The sequence below is a fragment of the Hylobates moloch genome, unplaced genomic scaffold (genome assembly GCF_009828535.3).
Source record: "Hylobates moloch isolate HMO894 unplaced genomic scaffold, HMol_V3 SCAFFOLD_1, whole genome shotgun sequence".
Taxonomy (NCBI): domain Eukaryota; kingdom Metazoa; phylum Chordata; class Mammalia; order Primates; family Hylobatidae; genus Hylobates; species Hylobates moloch.
This window is the reverse complement of record NW_026652276.1, coordinates 11,212,235-11,225,615: the sequence shown is the minus strand read 5'-3', so window position 1 is coordinate 11,225,615 and position 13,381 is coordinate 11,212,235. Positions and strand designations below refer to the sequence as shown.

General features: G+C 42.1%; 1 protein-coding gene across 6 annotated transcripts in view; it reads left to right on the top strand.

The window, feature by feature from the left end:
• SP100 (SP100 nuclear antigen) overlaps positions 1–13,047 on the top strand; it is a 137,028-nt gene extending 123,981 nt beyond the window's left edge. For 4 of the 6 annotated variants that reach the window (XM_058437573.1, XM_058437552.1, XM_032753962.2 and 1 more), the window contains 5 exons: positions 6,388–6,503; positions 7,997–8,117; positions 8,422–8,493; positions 9,011–9,154; positions 10,262–13,005. In XM_058437573.1, coding sequence (XP_058293556.1) covers positions 6,388–6,503; positions 7,997–8,117; positions 8,422–8,493; positions 9,011–9,154; positions 10,262–10,372 — 564 coding nt within the window. In that variant the 3' untranslated portion in view covers positions 10,373–13,005. Of the gene's footprint in view, positions 1–6,387; positions 6,504–7,996; positions 8,118–8,421; positions 8,494–9,010; positions 9,155–9,229; positions 9,317–10,261 lie in introns of those variants that run through there. The other 2 variants (XM_032753954.2, XM_058437567.1) reach the window with 2 other exon arrangements.
• Positions 13,048–13,381: the final 334 nt, after the last annotated feature.

The following is a 13,381-nucleotide window of genomic DNA, read 5'->3' as shown; positions in this document are numbered from 1 at the left end:
AGCTGGAATTACAGGCGCCCACCACCATGCCTAGCTAATTTTTGTATTTTTAGTAGAGACGAGGTTTCATCATGTTGGCCAGGCTGGTGTCGAACGCCTAACCTTATGTGATCCACCTTCCTTGGCCTCCCAAAGTGCTGGGATTACAGGCGTAAGCCACCGTGCCCGGCCCTGATGCTCTTTTAAAATAGCTAAAAAGAAATTACTGTGTGTGTGCTTAATCTCACTTTGTCCCTGTTTTGTTGCGTAGTACCTAAATGAAAGGAGATTATTATCCTCATGCTAAATTTCCAAAACTGATATTTACATTTACCATTTTTTAATGATGGAGAGAAAAGTTAATTGTCTTATTTTGATAAGTTTAAAATAGGACCTATCCCATTTTTTACGCTTTTAGTCACAGTTCTGTCACCAGAATGCTAGCAATTAGATATATGCGAGGAGTAACCTAAATACTTTAATACAATGGTTTGAAGTGCTATAGGAAGTAATAACTACCGGACACTAAATCACAGTGTTTGTGACATGTCACAGAAAATGATAGGACTTTCTGCAGCATAAATGTCCTCTTAACCAATCCTTGTGCTGTTAAGTTACAGGGCTTTGACTTCTGGGTCTAAAAAAGGCACCTACTTCTGCTAAATCTTGAACATTACCCTAGTTTAAGCCTCATCTTCAGACCTGGGAGAAAATGACAGTCAAAATGAACTGCTTTCATGAGACGCTGGGCCAGAAATTAAAACTAGTCAATCTGTCTAGGCCAAGGGACTGTCATGGAAGATGTGGACATGTGAGATTTGAAGGTTTTCTATAAATTAAATATTAATATCAAAAGCACACTGATACAAAGCCAGTGTCTAGGCCCATGTGTCAGAATAACCACATTTTCTTGGAGCATTAATCTGCTCTTTAATAGAAAATCGTAAAAGGTTTATGGAGATCTTATGATCAAACTGATTAAAATTAAAATTGTTTATAAGGTTTTAAAAATTACTTTTAATATTAATAATACACCATACAAAGGTGAAATTTGGTTTTCTCTTTTGAACAAAATTTTCACGTGAGAGCTAATGAAAGATTTTTATTTATCTTTTGAATAACTACAGGGTGGATAAAAAGGAGGAAAGAAAGACATTTAGGTGGCCTCATGCTGTCTTATTAGGTTTCATTGTTGGGAAACTGAGTCTACCCTCTAGAAAAGGATAAATGTTAGCCGGGCACGGTGGCTCACGCCTGTAATCCCAGCACTTTGGGAGGCTGAGGTGGGTGGATCACGAGGTCAGGAGATTGAGACCATCCTGGCTAACACGGTGAAACCCCGTCTCCACTGAAATACAAAAAATTAGCCAGGCATGGTGGCGGGTGCCTGTAGTCCCAGCTACTCGGGAGGCTGAGGCAGGTGAATGGCGTGAACCCGGGAGGCGGAGCTTGCAGTGAGCTGAGATTGCGCCCCTGCACTCCAGCCTGGGCGACAGAGCGAGACTCCGTCTCAAAAAAAAAAAAAAAAAAAAAAAAAAGGTGAATGTTTTGTTTCATCTTCTTAGCTAAATCAATGACTACTTTACAGGGACCTGTGATCCTATTTTGTAATATCAAATGTCTTAAAACTTCGACATTTGACAGACTTTCCAAGGGTAAAAATTTCAAGTTCTATATTCAGCCTTTTTGACCTCAAACTAACTTATTTGCATATTAGGTTCCCTGAAGTTTAAGAGAGACGCATTAGACTTATTGACTTATTTGTTACATTAGAATTATGCAGAAAGCGTTGTCACATCTGAGGTGGTGTTTAACTTCTTTTGGGTTATATTTATATAGATGTGTTGTTAATATGTGTTCCAGGATTGTATGATTCTTACATGTTTTAATATATGCCATCAGTAATAATTATGCTTATTATGTTGAATTGTTATATGTCACAGAAATAACCAAATTTCCTCATCAACTGTGTCTTTAACTATGGCTTGCTTAAGACTTTTGACATCCACTATTGTTACTTTGCATTGATTCTTCTCAAAAAGTAACTTATAATCAGCTGGGCGCAGTGGCTTACGCCTGTAATCCCAGCACTTTGGGAGGCCGAGACGGGTGGATCACAAGGTCAGCAGTTCGAGACCAGCCTGGCCAAGATGGTGAAACCCCGTCTCTACTAAAAATAAAAAAAATTAGCTGGGCATGGTGGCAGGCGCCTGTAGTCCCAGCTACTCGGGAGGCTGAGGCAGGAGAATTCCTTGAACCTGGGAGGCAGAGGTTGCAGTGAGCCGAGATCATGCCACTGCACTCTAGCCTAGGCGACAGAGCGAGACTCCATCTCAAAAACAAAAAAAAAACAAGTAACTTATAATCAGCTACGGTCCATGGTTTGCTTCTTTGGGGGAGTTCATGAAAAGGACTCTTGAATGCAGGTTTCTGTTGACTTTGGAGGTTGTTCCATTAGATTAGAGAGAGAAAACATCCAAGAAACTAACTGAAAAACTGATACGTTCATAAAGTTTACTAACCTAATATGAAGCAGAGCAGGAGTTAGCTGCCTACACTGAACAAATGGAGGCCAGAAATAATTTCTTATGGATTTTTTTTGTTTGAAACATTGCTGCCTTTAACAATTGAGAGGAGCGTTACTCTTGTAAACTAAATTTGAGGCATATTTCTCTCTCTCTCTCTCTGCCTAATTTCTCCAGAATTCATAAGCTATTTGTGAATATTATTAATTCATGGCAAGGTGTTTGCGTATGTTTAATAAGAATCTGTTTTCTGCTAGGTGTGTTGGCTCATGCCTGTAACCCTAGCACTTTGGGAGGCCAAGGGAGGTGGATCACTTGAGGTCAGGGGTTTGAGACCAGCCTGCCAACATGGTGAAACCCTGTCTCTACTAAAAATACAAAAATTAGCCAGGAGTGGTGGTGCATGCCTGTAGTCCCAGCTACTCAGGAGGCTGAGGCAGGAGAATCACTTGAACCTGGGAGGTGGAGGTTGCAGTGAGCTGAGATCATGCCACTGCACTCCGGCCTGGGTGACAGAGCAAGACTCCATCTCAAAAAAAAAAAGAATATGTTTTCTTTTATAACGAGACACAGTTGGAGGAACTGGTCATTTTCCCAGGGCTTTGACTGAAATGGCCTTGTGAGAGGTTCCAGCAAAGCCAGTTTAAGATAGCCTATATGGACAATGGTTCTTGCTGCACTTTGTGTGGGTAAATAAGCCAAGTATATGGGACTGAAGCTTATTTGGCAGGTAGGTTGGTCCTGCTGTGATTTGTCTTTAGTGGAAGTGGGAGACTGGAGAGAAAAAGAGTGTGTTTCAGAAGAAACCTATAGTATTCATTTAACTTTTGATTTTTGGGTGGCTATGTGGGCCACCCATGGTATGGAGTTGCCCACGACACTCCTCATCAGCATGAAACAGCCAGAAAGATTGATGACCAGTTCCCCATGATTGAGGAATTGATAAACAGAAAGCGGGCACTAAAATGAACCCAATTGTCCCATAAATCTGATTTTTACAGTTTATTTTGAATAAACATACAAATTGACCCTCTCTGTCTTAAAACTTGAGAGAGTTACATTTGTCTTACCTGAGTTCTTTCTCAGGAAACCAACCGTCAGACCTCCCACATAACATCAAGGGACTGAAACTCAGATCACTGTATTTGGACAATGAGATGCCAAACTCCTCACCCCTTATGACTGCCTAACCAATAATCTCCTTCCTGTTAACCGACTCCTCCTCCTTACCACTCCCTAATTCCTGCTTCCCTGCATGTAGATACATTTCTGCTATATAAACCCCTAACTTTAGTGAGTCAGGGAGACAGATTTCAGACTGATCTCTCAACCCCTTGGCTGCAGCACCTGACTAAAGCCTTCTTCTGTGGCAATACTCATTGTCTCAGTGATTGGCTTTCTGTGTGGCAAGCAGCAAGACCTAAACTGAACCCCTGGTATTTCAATAACAAAATCATGGGTGACTTCCCTGTCTAAACAAAGTCACATTTTGATTCTTTTCATTGCAATGAGATGAGCATTTTAGGCAGGGTCAGCCTTTTGCACAACTGCAAGGAGCACCTTCCACTGTAAGAATGCCATGTAAGCTAGGCACAGTGACTCATGCCTGTAATCCTAGCACTTTGGGAGGCGGAGGCAAGAGGATCACTTGAACCCAGGAGTTTGAGACCAGCCTGGGCAACATGGCAAAACCCCACCTCCACAAAAAATACCAAAAATTAGCCAGGCATGGTGGGACACAACTGTAGTCCCAGCTACTCCAGGGGCTGAGGTGGGAGGATCACTTGAGTCTAGGAGGTTGAGGCTGCAGTGAGCTGTGATCGCACCATTGGACTCCAGCCTAGGTGACAGAGTGAGACCCTGTCTCAAAACAAAAATGCCATGCAGCTGGACTGGTACAGGACACTAATTGAGAGGGGATAGAAAAGAGGTTGCCATGCCCTCTATTTTCTTAGCCAATGCACTTCCCTAGCAAGATCTAGATCAATCCACACTGTTTCCGTTTCTTTGCTGGAGGTGAGACCCTTCAATAGTCAAACAGCTCTCACCTCTAGGGTCTGCATAACTTGTCTGATGACTAAGGGAGACCCATAGGGCCATTTCTTACAGCCCACAGCCAAGCACTCTGTGAAGAGGAAAAGGCAACTCTTCCAGCAAGGAAGTACTCACCCCTTTTCAAAAATTTTCCTAGACAAACTTGTAGGCTGTTAATGACTCTAGTTATGACCTCCCCGCCCTTACTCCGGAGAAACCACTTTGTAATGTGGGTTTTCAACCTTGGCTGCACATTGTAATCACCTGGGGATCCCCCCACCCCCAACAAAGATTCTGATGTTATTGGTCTGAGGTGCTGCCTGAGAATTGGTGTTTCCAAAGCTCCTCTGGTGTTTTGTGTTTTTCTAGCACAAGCAAAGATGTGAGTCACTGTAGTGCAATACAGTTCAATCACAATTGCCACAATTGTGTAGGGTCCATCAGAACCACCTGAAGGACTTCATAGACCACAGCTGGCTGGGAGCTACCCCTGGGCTTCTGATTCAGTGAGTGAGAGGCAGAGCCCAAGGTTGTACATTTCTAACAAGTTCCAGGTGCTGCTGCTGCTGCCGGTCCAGAGACCACTGCATTAGAGGCCAGAGTTCTCAACTATTGACTGCACATTAGAACCATCTGGACAACATTTAAGACTTACTGATGCCTATACCCCAACCCAGGCTAACTGAATCAAAATCTCTGGTAATGGGGCTCCAGAGATTCTTTTTAATGCTCCCAGGGGATTCTACTGTACAGCAAGTTGAGAACCACTTCTAAACAAAAGAAAAAAATTCTTACTAAAAAGGTTAAAGAGACATACATCAAGTTTGCAGGCTTTCTAGACAATGGAACTTCAAACATAGGATTTGCCTGTGGTATTTATTCTTTCTTGGGGCCCACGTGCAGTGTACTTTATAGGATGATGGATCAGAAACCTTGACCCAGCAGCCTAAATATAGTGGTCAGCATCGATGAGTCTCATCTGTTACAACAAAAAGGAAAAACAGTTTCATGGCCCCACTCCAGGGCAAGCTCAGGCACCCCCCCATGGAGATGTGCCCAAGAAACGGCTCCTAATAGGCCACTCAAGTTCTGCCATTGAAAGGGAACACATGGGCAAGATATATCTTGCAGCCTAGAATTTTTTTTATATATGTGACTTTAGTCTCTTCTTTGTATAGTGACTTTGTAGATGAAGAGAAATTACAACACCTTACATGCCAAGTTGACTAAGTCATGGAGACTCTTCCTCCAGGTTCCCAGAGCAAAAAGCAAAAAGCCCTGTACTCCCTGGTGCCCACCTGGTCATCTTGCCCACAGTTTTTCCATACCAGAGGTACTGCTGCAGGCCCAGAGCCCTCCAGGAAAAGAACTGACATCCAGGAACTCCTCCCCAGGCCCTTTCTTCAACTCATTCTTGATATGGCAAGAGTGTAGGTTGCAGTGATATCTCAGAAGTTTATTCCATCATATTAAATTCTCAGTAAATCACCCTTTGACAAGTCAGTTTAAAGGATATAATGTAGACAGCCAGAAAAGACACTATTTCTGGGCCAGGTTTTCCCAGCTGTTTAATAAATTGCTCAAATCATCTCTAATTCATCCTATTTTTGTCACTAGTCATCATGTCAGAATCTCTGGTTTCATAAAGAAAACTTTTCTGGCCTGACACACAGCCACTATCTACTGAACTTTGCCGCAGACCAAAATGTCTTCTGAGATCTCCACTCAGCAATCCTTAATATTTTGAGGAGAGAAATTTACAAGTGTGCCCTTGATACATAAAAAGGTCACATATTCTAGGGTCCAAGGGTCTCACTGATCCCAATGATGTCTACGTCTCCCCTTCTAGCCAGAAAACTCAAATATATGTGAGGTGTGCAACAAATGGGGACAGCTGTTCTGCTGCGACACTTGTCCAAGATCCTTTCATGAGCACTGCCACATCCCACCTGTGGAAGCTAACAAGTGAGTAAGACGTGTCCCCTTCCCTGAGCCCTTCCTTCTTGTGATACAGCTCCTCCTGCCACTCGTGAGTACTCTGCAGAGTTTCTGTACCTGGTTATGTGTTTCTTGATGCATAAGGAGCAGGCTCCTTAGTATCAGGATCCACAAGTATTATCCAGAGCTGTTGAACAGTGCTGGCAGCAGCAGATTAATGGGAAGCAAAAACTCTACAAGTGGTTATTGAGTGCAATAGTAAGAGGTGTCAACTTCTACCTCCTCTACTTGGCTCCCAGACCCATGCTGTCTGATGGGGTGATGCCATCATACACTGCCTGCTGGTTTAAAGCATATGCCACCTGCTGTGGGACCATCACACAGCTGGTAAAGTCAGTGCTGCGGCAGTCTATCAAGCCAACTGACCTTGGGTCACAGGTCACATGTCGAGACCTGTGAATTCTCCAAGTGTGAGTCCCTTGCTCACTTCCTTTGCTAAAAAATGTGCCTTTAGACAGAGGTGATGGTGTGCAGGATACCATGGAGATTGATAAGTTGCTCTGTGAGTGGTGTGTGGACAGAATTGTTAAGGCTGAGAGGATGATCTCTACCAGGAATGTGTCTGACTCTATGAGGGCAGAGCATTGCCCTTCCATAATGGAGGAGGCTAATGTGACTCACCTGCTCCCAGGGTGTCATCTCAGGGGATCAGCATAAACCTCTGCTTTTGACCAGTTGGTCAATCTGCAGAGGCAGAAGAAAAATAAGCTTTTTGGTTAAGCCCATGTATAGCCCCTATCTCTGCACCAGAGATGCAAAGTGCTCTCAAAGGAGCACTTTGTAACAGGCTCCTTGAGCAAGCACTACATGGCCAAGGGGATGCTGGCATCGCTAGGATGGGTCATTGCGCTTGCCTGATAATCAAGAGCCTCCTAGCACAGACAGCCTAGTAGAGAAGGTTGGAGAATGAATCTAGGAACAAATGGAAGATATCTGACACCTATCTGGAGATTTCCTTTTCAAGAAGTTTCTGCAGCACAGATTCTAGGTATAAGATATGGCAGGGCCAAGGGAGAGGATGCCTATAGCCTGTGCTCTGTGCTTACTCAGCAAAGTTGAGAAACAAGAACTTGTTTTCTGATTTTTCTATGATCTGACTGACTCATAGAGGCCCAACACTTTGTGCTTAAGGTACTCATTTCCAGTAACTGTAGCAAACAGTGCTCATTATCAAGTTCCCAGTGGCTCAGATGGAAACCCTAAGTTTTGAGGTAAATGAGATTCCATCACTCATAGGGCACTTCACCCAACAGATGATCACCCCTGCTATCGCTATTGGTGGGAGGGCATGCCTTTGGCTACTGAGTCCAAATGGGGCTCTAGTGCAGAGGCCTCCAAGAGAGAAGTTGGATACAAGGTGGAAACCACTAGGCATTCTTGAGCAGAGGACTTGAACAACTGTAGGAATGGCGGCTGATTCACAGAACCTGCCATTGCTCACTTTATGCCCCATCTCTCAGGAACCCGTGGAGTTGCATCTTCTGCAGGATAAAGACTATTCAGGAAAGATGCCCAGAAAGCCAATCAGGTCATCAGGAATCTGAAGTCCTGATGAGGCAGATGCTGCCCGAGGAGCAGTTGGTGAGTAAAAATGTGAACCTGAAGCTTCTTCCTTTCTGTTCACCTGGGCAGGAGAAGCACAGTCTTACAAAGCGCTCAAGGAATGGAGCCCAAAAGCAAACTGCTGGCCTGTGGTGTGCTTTGCTCCATGACCTAACGCTACAATTCATATTCCAAAGAAAAATCCTGGTCCAAAGAAACTCCGCATGCCATGTTTGTTTCAAAGAGTCCACAGGTTTGGGAGTCATGTGTTCTCTTTGGGCATGCATATGAGCTCTTTCTCTCTAAATTGCATTTAACTTGAAACGTCCTCCATCTTTTGCAGAAATGTGAGTTCCTCCTCTTGAAGGTCTATTCTGATTCAAAAAGCCTCTTTTTCGCCAAGGAACCATATTATGTAAGTAACAGCCAAAAAAAATGCTTGTACTGTCATTTGTCAAATCTGTGATCTGAATCCCATGGTACAAGGTGCCATTCTACTTGCCTTGTTGATGAGTTTTTAGTTCAGGCTACTACAGAAATTTATCATAGATTAGGTGGCTTAAACAGCAGAAATGTTTTTCTCACAGTCCTGGAGGCTGCATGTCCAAGATCAGGGTGTCAGCAGGGTCCGGTTCTGGAGAGGGCTCTCTTCCAGGTTGCAGAGACAACACAGGGTTGCTCCCTGTGTTCTTGAGTGGCAGAAAGAGAAGGAGAGAACTCTCCGGAGTCTCTTTTATAAGAGCCCTAATCCTGTTCATGAGGACTCCATCCTTCTTACCTTATGACCTCCCAAAGGCCTCACCTCCTAGTACCTTCACAGGGGAGTTGGGATTTTGACCTATGGATTGTGGGACCCCGCAAACCTTTATTCCATAATAGTGGGAGTCTATGGCACTGGGCTGATAGCCTCACTTTGGTCTTTTTATCAACAGAACAGAGAGGGGTCTCAGGGCCCACAGAAGCCCATGTGGTTAAACAAAGTCAAGAGAAGGCTGAATGAGCAGGTGTACTCCCGAGTAGAAGGGTTTGTGCAGGACATGCGTCTCATCTTTCATAACCACAAGGAATTTTACAGGGTGAGTGGCTCTCCCTGCTTCCTTTTCTCTTTCAATTACGTCACTTTAAAGTCACTTTCCCTCTCATCTTTTCAGGTCAGGTAAATGTTACAGTCACCCTTATCATACGACAAGCCCATACAAGTACAAATCCTGGAAGTATCCTAAAAGCCCTGTGGTGCATGTGAAGAAAATAACAACAAACTGGAAGGTGCCATTGCAAACATGGTGCTATAACCTCAGAGTTGACTCATTTCTAGATGGTTTGTTTTCACCCATAGAGAACAGTAGGCTGCAGATTCATTTGTTTCTACTCGAAATAGAAGTGCACTTTAAAGGCATTTAAAGTGTTTCTCTTCTCTAGAGGAAGATACCAAATCAAAGGTCTCAAATGTCAAAATATTGAATTTCTTTACATCTGAATTTCCTGGCACTATTTCAGAAATTAACAAGGATTATGTCAAGGGGTGAGAGTGAAGGGAAAAGGAAGACATTATTAAATGGCCTTAAACATTTCTGTACTATCATAAGGTTACTCAAAAAATGCTGTACATAAAAATCACACAAGTAGAATTTTTTTTTTTTTTTTTTTTTGAGACCAAGTCTTGCTCTGTCACCCAGGCTGGAGTGCAGTGGCACAATCTCGGCTCACTGCAAGCTCCGCCTGCCGGGTTCATGCCATTCTCCTGCCTCAGCCTCTCCAAGTGGCTGGGACTACAGGCGCCCGCCACCACGCCCAGCTAATTTTTTGTATTTTTAGTAGAGACAGGGTTTCACCGTGGTCTCGATCGCCTGACCTCGTGATCCCCCCACCTCGGCCTCCCAAAGTGCTGGGATTACAAGTGTGAGCCACCGCGCCTGGCCTACAAGTAGAATTTTTAAAAGTTAAATTAATCCATAAGCTTTTGATCAGAAATTAGATTTCAGTGTAGTACTATTTCGACTTCTTTGTCTCCCAGATAAAGATAAATAATTAAATTATCAAGGAACATAAGCAACTCTTAACTAGATTAATTCTCACTTAACATTTGGGATAACCTAAAATGAGGCCCTGGATTATCTGCAACACTGGGTGTCTCAGCTCATTGCATAATTGTTGCTATATTGTTTTTTTCTTTGCTTTTTTAGGAAGATAAATTCATCAGACTGGGAATTCAAGTACAGGACATCTTTGAGAAGAATTTCAGAAACATTTTTGCAATTCAGGAAACAAGCAAGAACATTATAATGTTCATTTAGCCATTCTTATCTCCTCCCTTCAGATCCTCCGGCAGCTAGCTACACAATGTGCCTGTGGTCCCACTAATCTCTGACTGCTCCTGTGGAAACTCCACATCACAGTTCTTCAAAATTTATCACTGCCATTTTAAAACTGTCTTTTCAGCTTTTAATAAAATTCGACACCCCTTCATGTTAAAAATTCTCAATAAGCTGGGTATTGAAGGAACATATCCCAAAATAATAAGCCATTTACAACAAACCCACAGCCAATGTTACACTGAATGAGCAAAAGATAGAAGCATTCCCCTTGAAAACAAGCACAAGACAAGGATTCCCTCTCTCACCACTCCTATTCAACAAAGTATTGGAAGTCCTAGTCAGAGCAGTCAGGAAGCAGAAAAAAATAAAGGGCATCTAAATAGGCAAAGAGGAAGTCAAACTATCCCTGTTTGCAGACAACATTGATTCTACATCTAGAAAACCCCATAGTCTCAGCCCAAAAGCTCCTTCTGCTGATAAACAATTTCAGAGAAGTTTCAGAATACAAAATCAGTATACGAAAATTACTAGCATTCCTATACACCAACAATAGCCAAGCCAAGAGCCAAATCGGGAAGGTAATCCCATTCACAATTGCCACAAAAAGAATAAAATACCTAGGAATACAGCTAATCAGGGAGATGAGAGATTTCTACAATGAGAATTACAAAACACTGCTCAAAGAAATCAGAGATGACACAAACAAATGGAAAAACATCACATGCTCATGGGTAGAAAGAGTCAATATCATTAAAATGACCATACTGCCCAAAGTAGTTTACAGGTTCAATGTTATTCCTATCAAACCACCAATGACATTCTTCACAGAACTAGATAAAACTATTTTAAAATTCATACAGAACCAAAAAAGAGCCCAAATAGCCAAGGCAATCCTAAGCAAAAAGAACAAAGCTGAAGGCATCAAGTTACCCAACTTCAAACTATATTACAGGGCTTCAGTAACCAAAACAGTATGGTACTGGTACCAATAAAAAGGCACATAGACCAATGGAACAGAACAAAGGCACAGAATTAAGACCACACGCCTATGACCATCTGATCTTTGACAAAGTTGACAAAAACAAGCAATGGGAAAAAGACTCCCTATTCTATAAATTGTGCTGGGATAACTGGGATAGAAGATTGAAGCTAGACCTCTTCCTTACACCATATACAAAAATCAATTCAAGATCAATTAAAGACTTAAATTTTAAAATCAAAAACTATGAAAACTCTGGAAGACAACCTAGGCAATACCATCGTGGACATAGGAACAAGAAAAGATTTCATAACAAAGACAAAAGCAATCACAACAAAAGCAAAATTTGACAAATGAGATCTAATTAAACTTAAGAGATTCTGCACAGCAAAAGAAACAATCAACAGAGGAAACAGACAACTTACAAAATGGGAGAAAATATTTGCACACTATGCAACTGACAAAGTTCTAATATCCAGCTTCTATAGGGAACTTAAACAAATTTACAAGAGAAAAAGAAGCAACCCCAGTAAAAAGTGGGCAAAGGACGTGAAAGATACTTTTTTTTTTTTAAGTTGGAGTTTCTCTCTTGTTGCCCAGGCCAGAGTGCAATGGCGCGATCCTGGCTCACTGCAACCTCTGCCTCCCGGGTTCAGGCAATTCTCCTGCCTCAGACTCCCAAGTGGCTGGGATTACAGGCATGCACCACCCGACTAATTTTGTATTTTAGTAGAGACAGGGTTTCTCCACATTTGGTCAGGCTGGTCTCTAACTCCCGACCTCAGGTGATCCACCCACCTCAGCCTCCCAAAGTGCTGGGATTGCAGGTGTGAGCCACCGCATCCAGACGAAAAGACACTTTCCAAAAGAAGATATACATGCGGCCAACAAGCACATTTTAAAAGCTCAATATCACTCATCATTAGAGAAATGCAAATTAAAAGTACAATGAGACACCATCTCACACCAGTCAAAATGCCTCTTACTAAAAAGTCAAAAAATAATGGCTAGTAAAGTTGTGGAGAAAGGGAACATTTATACACTGTTGGTGGGAGTGTAAATTAGTTCAACCACTGTGGAAAGCAGTGTGGCAACTCCTCAAAGTACTAAAAGCAGAACTGCCATTCCACCAAGCAATCCCATTACTGGGTACATACCCAGAGGAATATAAATCATTCTACCATAAAGACACATGCATGCAAATGTTCATTGCAGCACTATTCACAATAGCAAAGATATGGAATCAACCTAAGTGCCCATGAATAACAGATTGGATAAAGAAAATATGGTACATATACACCATGGAATGGTATACAGCCATAAGAAAGAATGAGATCATATCTCAGAAACATGGATACAGCTGGAGGCTATTTTCCTTAGCAAACTAATGCAGGAACAGAAAACCAAATACCACATGTTCTCACTTAAAAGTGGGAGCTAAATGATAACTACGAACACAATGAAGGGAGCAACAGACACTAGGGTCTACTCGAGGGTGGGAGATGGGAAGAGGGAGAGGAGCAGAAAAAGTACCTATTGGTGATGAAGTAATCTGTACAACAAACCCCTGTGACAAGAGTTTCCCTATATAACAAACCTTCACATGTACCCCTGAACCTAAAAGTTTTTTTAATTGTAAATAAATGGATCATTAAAAAAATTTTTAATAATAAAATTGTTTTATCAAGTTCTCTTATTGAATAATTTGGAATGAAACTTACAACTGATAACATAAAGTCTTTCTATAAAGGATCATATTATATCTTCCCAATTATTCAGTTTTGTATTTTTTGTTGTTGCTGTGAAAGTAATCTTTTCCCATTGAATTTTATTACTGATTATTGCCTATTACAGAAAGCTACTGTTATTTATATATAATTTTGTCACTGATTACCATACTGGATACTAGATAGCATCATTCTCACCTTTTACCCAGTGGCATCAGGAAGACTGTGGTGGCTATATAGCATCTCCAACTTTCAATTCATGGAATCATAATTGGTTTAGGG